We start from the raw sequence: 10,362 nt of genomic DNA, 5'->3' as shown, positions 1-10,362 counted from the left end.
TGTGTGCAGATCCCAGTAAGGTGGCCTTCTGCAGCTGGCAGGTGGTAATCTTGTCAACGCCGATTGTGTTTTAGTGCAGGCCAAGGTCTCGAGGCGCTGCGCCCAGTGTGCCGATCACCACTGGGACCACCTTGACTGGCTTATTATTATTATTATTATTACTATTATTATTTCTAGAACTCAAAGTGGCTTGATATAAAGATCTTAGTATACATTAAAATATACAAAAACACAAACATTAAAATAGAATTAAACACATACAGCACTAAAAAAATCCAGTTAAATAAATAAATAAATAAATAAATAAATAGAAGTCCCAGGATTCCATAGGATGTGAAATCGTAGCACTATATGTGTTAAAGGGACCCCCAAGTTAACTCATTTTATATGTGGATTTCTTACAGGAACCATGGGAGTCATCGTTTGGCCCCACCAGCTCCACATTCATCTCAAATCTTCCCCCAATGAAACAAAAAAGAGGCACAGGTCGGGGAAATTATCTATACCAAGGTATACATTTTATTTATTAAGACTCCTGTTTGTGTGGTGGGAATGTGGTCCTGTGTTCGGATTCCGGCTTCGCGTCCTCAGTTCTTGTTGTTGAGTTCCCTGGAGAGCTGGCAGAGTCCGCAGAGCGGGCAGCAGGACATCACCACCCAGTCCGAACAGATGGAGCCCTGCGGGGAAACATTATTGTTATTATTATCATCATTAATTATGAATTATATCCTTGTTTCCTCTCTTAAAAAAGACTCAAAGCAGAATGTTGTGGTTGTTGTTGTTGTTGTTGTCACAGATGTGGACAGCCCTCTGTCAGGATGAATCGAGTGGTGTATTCCTAGCAGTTGGACTGGGTGGCCCTTGAGGGTCTCTTTCAACTCTAGGATTCAATTATGTATCTAGCATCTTATCCCTCTTCTATATGAGATCTACGGCAATCTGGCTTTGGCTGAATGGCCCTCTGTAAAAAGGGATCGGATGAGGGTCTCTTTCAACTCTAGGATTCAATTATATATCTAGCATCTTATCTAACTATATGATATCTATGGCCATTTGGCTTTGGCTGAATGGCCCTCTGTAAAGAGGGATTGGATGGGGTCTTCCTGCCAGACAGAATGGGGTTGGACCAGATCCCCCTTTGGGGTCCCTTCCAAATCTGGGATTCTATGGAGGTCTTCAACACAGGATGGATGGGCATCTGTTGGGAGGGATCAAATGATGCACCTTATTATTAGATGCATCTTGGGGTCCCTTCCAACTCTAGGATTCTGTGGTTCTATTATTATCATTATCATCATTATTATTATTATTATCATTATTATTAGATGCACTGTGGGGGTCCCTTATTGCTCAAGCATTCTATGGTTCTATTATTATTATTATTATTATTATTATCATCATCATTATTATTAGATGCACCGTGGGATCCCTTAAAACTCTAGCATTCTATGGTTCTAGTGTTATTATTATTATTATTATTATTATTATTATTATTATTATCATTATTACTAGATGCACTGTGGGGATCCCTTATTACTCAAGCATTCTATGGTTCTATTATTATTATTATTATTATTATTATTATCATCATCATCATCATCATCATCATCATTATTAGATGCACCGTGGGGTCCCTTAAAACTCTAGCATTCTATGGTTCTATTATTATTATTATTATTATTATTATTATTATTATTATTATTAGATGCACTGTGGGGTCCCTTATTACTCTAGCATTCTATCGTTCTATTATCATCATCATCATCATCATCATCATTATTATTAGATGCACCGTGGGGGTTCCTTATTACTCAAGCATTCTGTGGTTCTATTATTATTATCATCATTATTATTGGTACCTCATCACACTAGAGCATCCAGTTGCTCCCTCCTGCAGCATTCTGGGGTTTGTAGTTTAGGGAGGCCCAGGACCTCTCTGGCGCTGTAGTTTAAAGGCCCCTCCCTAAACTACAAACCCCAGAATTCTACAGGAGGGAGCAACCAGAAAGTGGATAGACACTCTAGTGTGATGAGGTCCTAGATGCACCTTGGGGCCCCTTTCAACTCTAGCGTTCTATGGAAGCCTTGAAACACAGGCTGGATGGACATCTGCTGGGAGGGATCAGATGATATACCTTATTATTATTTGCACCTTGGGGTCCCTTCCAACTCCAGCATTCTGTGGTTCTGTTGTTGTTGTTGTTGTTGTTGTTGTTGTTATTATTATTATTATTATTATTATTATTATTATTATTTGCACCTTGGGGCCCCTTCCAACTCTAGCATTCTGTGGTTCTGTTGTTGTTGTTGTTGTTGTTATTATTATTATTATTATTATTTGCACCTTGGGGTCCCTTCCAACTCTAGCATTCTGTGGTTCTGTTGTTGTTGTTGTTGTTATTATTATTATTATTATTATTATTATTTGCACCTTGGGGTCCCTTCCAACTCTAGCATTCTGTGGTTCTGTTGTTGTTGTTGTTGTTATTATTATTATTATTATTATTATTTGCACCTTGGGGTCCCTTCCAACTCTAGCATTCTGTGGTTCTGTTGTTGTTGTTGTTATTATTATTATTATTATTATTATTTGCACCTTGGGGTCCCTTCCAACTCTAGCATTCTGTGGTTCTGTTGTTGTTGTTGTTATTATTATTATTATTATTATTATTATTATTTGCACCTTGGGGTCCCTTCCAACTCTAGCATTCTGTGGTTCTGTTATTGTTGTTGTTGTTGTTGTTGTTGTTGTTGTTATATGCACCTTGGGTCCCCTTCCAACTCTAGCATTCTATGGAAGCCTTGAAACATGGGCTAGATGGACATCTGTTGGGAGGGATCAGATGATGCCCCTTATTATTAGATGCATGTTGGAGTCCTGTACAACTCTAGCATTCTATGGTTGTATCATCATCATCATCATCATCATCATTAGATGCACCTTGGGGCCCCTTCCAACTCTAGCATGCTATGGAAGCCTTCAAACATAGGTTGGATGGACATCTGTTGGGAGGGGTCAGATGATGCCCCTTATTATTAGATGCACCTGGGGATCCTTTAAAACTCTAGCATTCTGTGGTTCTATTATATTATTATTATTATTATTATTATCATCATCATCATCATCATCATTATTAGATGCACCTTGGGTCCCCTTCCAACTCTAGCATTCTATGGAAGCCTTGAAACATGGGCTAGATGGACATCTGTTGGGAGGGATCAGATGATGCCCCTTATTATTAGATGCACCTTGGGGCCCCTTCCAACTCTAGCATTGTATGGAAGCCTTGAAATATGGGCTGGATGGCCACCTGCCTATCAAAAAAGGGGTTGGACTGGATGGCCTTTGGGGGTGCCTTCCAACTCTAGGCTTCTATGTAAGTCTTTAAGCAAAAGCTGCATGTCCATCTGTGGGGAGGGATGGGGTGGTGCCTTCCTTCCTGTCAGAAGGGGGTTGGGCTGGATGACCTCCCTGGGCTCCCTTGCCTCACCTCGATGTGGTACCTCTCCCGGACGCCGGTGCGGAGGGCGACGAGGCTGCCGGGCAGGTAGGGCAGGCAGCAGCACTCTCCGGCCTGCTCCGCCACGCGGCAGGCAAAGACGCAGGGCACAAAGGTGGCACACAAGCCTGCAGGAGGGCAACAGAGAGAGAAGGCATGGTGTCAGCATCATGTCCCTACAGCCCAGGTGCCCCCCCACCACTTGACCCCAGTGCCCCCCTGTATGACCCCACTCACATGCGCCCATGTCCCCGCAGCAGTCGCAGAGGTCGGAGCCCCAGGCCCCTTGGCTGCTGAAGGTGTAGCTGGTGGTCATGCCTCCCTGCGGCTGGGAGGAGATGATCTCCGTCTGGTACGCCATTCTCCTCACCTGGAAGGAAAGCAACAGGAGAAGAAGAAGCACCCCCAAACTCCTTTGGGCCATTTCTCAGAAAGGCAGGATATGAGAGAGAGGGAGAGAGATCCAAGTTCCACTTCTAGGATTGCATTCTGAGATTAGATAGGTAGATAAGTAGATAGGTAGGAAGGAAGGTAGGTAGGTACGTAGATAGGTAGGTAGATAGATGCATGGATGGAGGGATAGATAGATGATAGATAGGTAGGTAGGTGGGAGGATGGATAGATAAGTAGATAGGTAAGTAGGTAGGTACATATGTAGGTAGGTAGGTAGATAGATGGATGGGTGGATGGATGGATGGATAGATAGATAGATAGATGGATGGATGGATGGGTGAGTGGATAGGTAGATACATAGGTAGGTAGATGGATGGGTGGGTGGGTGGATAGGTGGATATATAGATAGGTAGGTAGGTGGATAGATGGATGGATGGATGGGTGAGTGGGTGGGTGGGTGGGTGGATATATAGATAGATAGATAGGTAGGTAGGTAGGTGGATGGATAGATAGATAGATAGATAGATAGATAGATGGATGGATGGATGGATGGATGGGTGGGTGGGTGGGTGGGTGGGTGGGTGGGTGGATGGATGGATGGGTAGGTAGGTGGATGAATAGATAGATAGATAGATAGATAGATAGATAGATGGATGGATGCGTGGATGGGTAGGTAGGTGGATGGATGTGGATGGATGGGTGGTGGGTGGGTGGATGGATGGATGGATAGGTAGATAGGTAGGTAGGTGGATGGATGGATAGATGGATGGATGGATAGGTAGGTAGATAGATAGATAGATAGATAGATAGATAGATAGATAGATAGCAAGGTCTAACTTCTAGGACTGCGTACTGAGATAGGAAGATAAATAGAATGAATGAATGAAGGAAGGAAGGAAGGAAGGAAGGAAGGAAGGAAGGAAGGAAGGAAAGGGAAGGGAAGGGAAGGGAAGGGAAGGAAGGGGAAGGGGAAGGGGAAGGGGAAGGGGAAGGGAAGGGAAGGGAAGAAAACTCCCATTCCTTTGACTGCATACTGATAGAGATAGATCCAAGTTCAATGCCTAGGATTTCATTCTGAGATAGATTAGATTAGATTAGATAGATAGATAGATAGATAACAAGATGCAACTTCTAGGACTGCATACTGAGATATTATTATTATTATTACTATTATTACTATTATTATTCCTAGGACTCAAAGTGGCTTGATATAAGAACATTAGTATACATTAAAATATATAAAAATGCAAAAATTAAAATCTACAAAGACTCAAACATTAAAATAGAATTAAATACGTACAGCACTAAAAAAAAACCCAATTAAAAACCATCAAAACAGTTAAAAACGTTTAGGACTGCATTATAGAAATCTTGGGTTTTCCAGTTTGGGTCCGAACTGCAGGTGCCTTTGCAGGGAATTCTAAGCACTTAGAATCCTAGAATCCAAGAGTTGGAAGAGACCTCCTGGGCCATCATCCAGTCCAACCCCATTCTGCCAAGAAGCAGGACTATTGCATTCAAATCACCCCTGACAGATGGCCATCCAGCCCCTGTTGAAAAGCCTCCAAAGAAGGAGCCTCCACCACACTCCCTCCGGGGCAGAGAGTTCCGCTGCTGAACGGCTCTCACAGTCAGGAAGTTCTTCCTCATGTTCTGATGGAATCTTCTTTCTTGTAGTTTGAAGCCATTGCTTCATTGCGTCCTAGTCTCCAAGGAAGCAGAAAGGAAGCTTGCTCCCTCCTCCTCCTCCCTGTGGCTTCCTCTCACATATTTGTACATGGCTATCATATCTCCTCTCATCCTTCTCTTCTTCAGGCTAAACATGCCCAGCTCCTTAAGCCGCTCCTCATAGGGCTTGTTCTCCAGACCCTTGATCATTTGAGTCGCCCTCCTCTGGACACATTCCAGCTTAGAGTCAATATCTCTCTTCAATTGTGGTGCCCGGAATTGGACACAATATTCCAGATGTGGTCTAACCAAAGCGGAATAGAGGGGTAGCATTACTTCCTTAGATCTAGACACTATGCTCCTATTGACGCAGGCCAAAATCCCATTGGCTTTTTTTGCCGTCACATCACATTCCTGGCTCATGTTTAACTTGTTGTCCACGAGGACTCCAAGATCCTTTTCACACATACTGCTCTCGAGCCAGGCATCCCCCAGTATGTGTGAAAAAGATCTTCCTGGTGCCAAGTCCCCAATGAAGGCTCCCCAGGTAAACAGGGATGGGCCCTTCCCATGCAAAGAAGCAGGGAGCCCCAAAGGAGTGGGCAGTGTGTACTTTTCCGGCCTTTATCCTGGAAGGGAGCCTCCCAGGTGTTTGCTTTGGCCTGAGGCTCCTGGGAGGGGCTGGCTTGTGTAATTCTGCATTTGGTTTGCAGGAATTACTAAAGGGAGTTGGACCACAAAGGAGGAGGGAGAGACACCGGGACCTTTTAACCGGAGATGGAAAAGTGGGACGGCAGAGGGTTAATTGCAACTACCCCTGGAAAGAGTAATAAACAATAACAACAAGGAGTTCTTGTTGTTGTTGTTGTTTACTCTAGACAGATGGGAATCTGGGCACTCATTCTCATAGAGGAAAGGACAGAATTATTGTTGTGTTGAAACTCAGGAAAGTGTGGTATAGAAATCATCACCATCATCATCATGTAGAAATAATAATAATAATAATAATAATAATAATAATAAGGAAACAATAGTAATAATAATACTATAGAAATAACAACAACAATAATAAAATATAATTTCCTGCATGGCATGGGGTTGGATTATATGGCCCATGTGGTGTCTTCCAATTCTATGCTTCTAATAATAATAAACATTATTACTGTTATATTGACATTATTATTATTCTATTGATATATTCCATTTTCCTACATTATTACTGTTATATTAACATTATTATTATTATATTAATATATTTTATTTCCCTACATTATTATTATTATTATTATTGGTATATTTCATTTACTAATATGTATATGTATGTGTGTATCCCCAGCATACGAAGCAAAGGCAAAATAACCTAGGGATGCAGCAAACGGGATTTTCCGTGTCCCATTTGCTGCAATGCTAGAGATTTGGGTCCTGAAGGAAATTTCCATTTGGAGGAAGGAGCAGAATTCCAGTTTGGGAGATAATAACAAACATGGCTCTCATGGGAAAAGTGTGAAAAATCTCATTAAAGAAAGAAGGAAACGGATCTTAATTCTATGATTATCGATCAGAATTGGGCCAACTTGGGCCCTCCTTCCAGTTGTTTTGGACTCCAACTCTTGTTCAATTTTTCCATGCCGAGGAATGTGTTGTCCATGGACTTCTCTGATTGTGTAGGTAGGCAGAAGCTAGAGCTGACTTTCGGGAGCTCACCCTGACTCACAGCTTCAAACTGCTAACCCTCCTCCGGTCAATAGATTTCCTGCAGTTAGCGGTTTTACCGGTCACACTACCGCGGCCCCTATCTATCATCCATTCATCTGTCTATCTATCATGTATAATCTATCATCTATCTATCAATCATCGCATTGGAGGGCCCAAGTTGGCCAAGTTACGTGATTCCATGATGTAACAGAGGTGGGATGGCCATCTGTCAGGAGTGGTTTGATTGTGTCTATGGCAGGAAAAGGTTGGACTAGATGGCCTTTGGGGTCCCCTTCCAAATCTGAACTGCATTGGAGTCCAGTGCAGCCTCCTTCCTTCTCTGCAGGCATTTAATTAGCATCTGGATGCCCATCTGTCGGGAGGGTTCGGGTGGTGCCCTTATTTATGGCAGGAAAGTGTTGGACTAGATGGCCTTTGGGGGTCTTGAATATATAGAATATATGGACTAGAGTTAGAATCCTTCTAACTCTAGGATTCTATGATAAGGGAGACTCGCTAAGTAGAGTATGGATGACCATCTGTTTAGAGGGATCGGGTAGTGTTTCTATTTTTGGCAGGAAAGGGTTGCACTAGATAGCCTTTGGGGGTCTCTTCAAACTCTAGTAGAATATATAGACTTCCTAGGAGTCCCGATGGGGGATTTGAAACGGAAACTTGCAGGTCGTCTGTTGGGAGGGTTTCAATTGGGTGTTTCTAAATGGCAAAAGTACATATGGATTGGATGGCCTTCGGGGTCCCTTTCCATTTCTAGACTGACTTGGAGCCCAGTGCAGCCACCTTCCTTGTCTGAAACGTTTTAAGCAGAGGCTGGATGTCCATCTGCCGGGAGGGATCCGATGGTGTCTTTGGTTTTGGCAGAAAAGGGTTGGAGTAGATAGCCTTTGGGGGTCCCAAATCTAGGGAGACTTGTCAAGTAAGAAATTGAATGGTCATCTGTCAGGAGGGATCGGATGGTGTCCTTGGTTTTGGCAGAAAGAGGTTGGACTAGATGATCTTTGGGGTCTCTTCCAACTCTAGGATTCTATGACAAGGGAGACTCATCAAGTAAGAAATTGGGTGGTTATCTGTCAGGAGGGATCGGATGGTGTCTTTGGTTTTAGCGGAAAGAGGTTGGAGTAGATGACCTTTGGGGTCCCTTCCATCACTAGGATTCTATGACAAGGGAGACTCGTCAAGTAAGAAATTGGGTGGTCATCTGTCAGGAGGAATCGGATGGTGTATTTGGTTTCGACAGAAAAGGGTTGGACTTGATGACCTTTGGGGGTCCCTTCCAACACTAGGATTCTATGACAAGGGAGACTCTTCAAGTAAGAAATTGGATGGTCATCTGTCAGGAGGGATCAGATGGTGTCTTTGGCTTCGACAGAAAAGGGTTGGACTTGATGACCTTTGGGGGTCCCTTCCAACTCTAGGGAGACCCGTCAAGTAAGAAATTGGGTGGTCATCTGTCAAGAGGGATCGGATGGTGCATTTGTTTATGGCAGAAAAGAGTTGGACTAGATAGCCTTTGGGGGTCCCTTCCAACTCTAGGATTCTATGACAAGGGAGACTCGTCAAGTCAGAGTTTGGATGGTCATCTGTCAGGAGGGATCGGATGGTGTCTCTGGTTTTGGCAGAAAGAGGTTGGAGTAGATGACCTTTGGGGTCCCTTCCATCACTAGGATTCTATGACAAGGGAGACTCGTCAAGTAAGAAATTGAGTGGTCATCTGTCAGGAAGGATTGTATCGTGCATTTGTTTTGGCAGAAAAGGAAGACTCATCAAGTTAGAGTTTGGGTGGTCATCTGTCAAGACGGATCGGATGGTGTCTTTGGTTTTGGCAGAAAGAGGTTGGAGTAGATGACCTTTGGGGGTCCCTTCCAACTCTGGGATTCTATGGCAAGGGAGACTCGTCAAGTCAGAGTTTTGAATGGTCATCTGTCAGGAGGGATCGGATAGTGTCTTTGGTTTTGTTAGAAAGACGTTGGACTAGATGGCCTTTGGGGGTCCCTTCCAACTCTAGGATTTTGTAAACAAGCATTAAAATCCCCGAGCCCCCCAATACCCCCCCCCCCACACACACACACACACACATGAATGGGCGCGTTGCTCCTGTGTGCAGGTGAGGCCCCTTTCCTTACCTGTTTTGGCCTTTCTTTCTGTCTTTCTTTCTCTGCTGGAACGCCAGGTATGGTTTCGGTCAGATGTCTCCGGGGGAAAGAAACCAGTCGGGTGGGGTCCGGCCTCCCTATATAAAGATATATGTGTGGACACAAAGGCACAAGCACAAGCGCACAGTGGGGCGGGCCAGGTGAGTCAAAGCCAAGGGAGGGCGGCCAGAGAGAGGAATGAGTGGAAAAGAAGCCAAAGGTGGGGAAATGGGTCCAGGGGTGGACACACCAAAGGAATTCAGGGGTCCCGAACTGGACAAAGGTCAATGGTCAGTGTGGATCATGGCAGGGCCATTGCTCCCCAGTTTTTCCCCAGGTGTGGCCGAGATTAATCATTAGTCTCTTTTAAGAGCAGAAGGATAAATAATAATAATAATAATAATAATAATAATAATAATAATAATAATAATAAGCAACAACAATGACAACAACAGCAACAATAATAATAATAGTACGTTACAAACTTTGCAAAATTTCCTGTTCCTGGTTTGAAGTGGATTTCCTGTTTTAATTGTGTGGTCCTAATAATAATAATAATGATGATAATAATAGTGGTAGTAGTAGTAGAGCAACAACAATAACAACACTAACAATAATAATAATAATTGCAACATCAATAACAATAATAATAATAATAATAATACATCACAAACTTTGCAAAATTTCCTGTTTCTGGTTTGAAAGTGTGATTTCCTGTTTTAATTGTGTGGTCCTAATAATAATAATAATAATAATAATAATAATAATAATAATGGTAGTAGTAGTAGAGCAACAACAATAACAACAATACCAACAACAATAATAATAGCAACAGCAATAATAATAATAATAATAATAATAATAATACATCACAAACTTTGTCAAATTTCCTGTTCCTGGTTTGAAAGTGTGATTACCTATTTTAATTGTGTGGTCCTAGTAATAATAATAATAAT

The 10,362-nt window shown here is 42.8% G+C and overlaps 1 protein-coding gene across 1 annotated transcript; it reads right to left on the bottom strand.

Moving 5' to 3' along the window:
• Positions 1-487: 487 nt before the first annotated feature.
• On the bottom strand, positions 488-9,504 carry LOC137095371 (cornifelin homolog). The gene is made up of 4 exons (XM_067461971.1): positions 9,398-9,504; positions 3,738-3,870; positions 3,492-3,628; positions 488-677 (listed from the first exon to the last, which is right to left on the bottom strand). The coding sequence occupies exons 2-4, from the start codon at positions 3,859-3,861 to the stop codon at positions 588-590; spliced, it is 351 nt and encodes a 116-aa protein (XP_067318072.1). The 5' UTR covers positions 3,862-3,870; positions 9,398-9,504; the 3' UTR covers positions 488-587.
• Positions 9,505-10,362: the final 858 nt, after the last annotated feature.

The sequence above is a fragment of the Anolis sagrei genome, chromosome Y (assembly GCF_037176765.1).
Source record: "Anolis sagrei isolate rAnoSag1 chromosome Y, rAnoSag1.mat, whole genome shotgun sequence".
Lineage (NCBI taxonomy): Eukaryota > Metazoa > Chordata > Lepidosauria > Squamata > Dactyloidae > Anolis > Anolis sagrei.
Note: the sequence above shows the minus strand (reverse complement) of the source record. Positions and strands in the feature narration are given on the sequence as shown.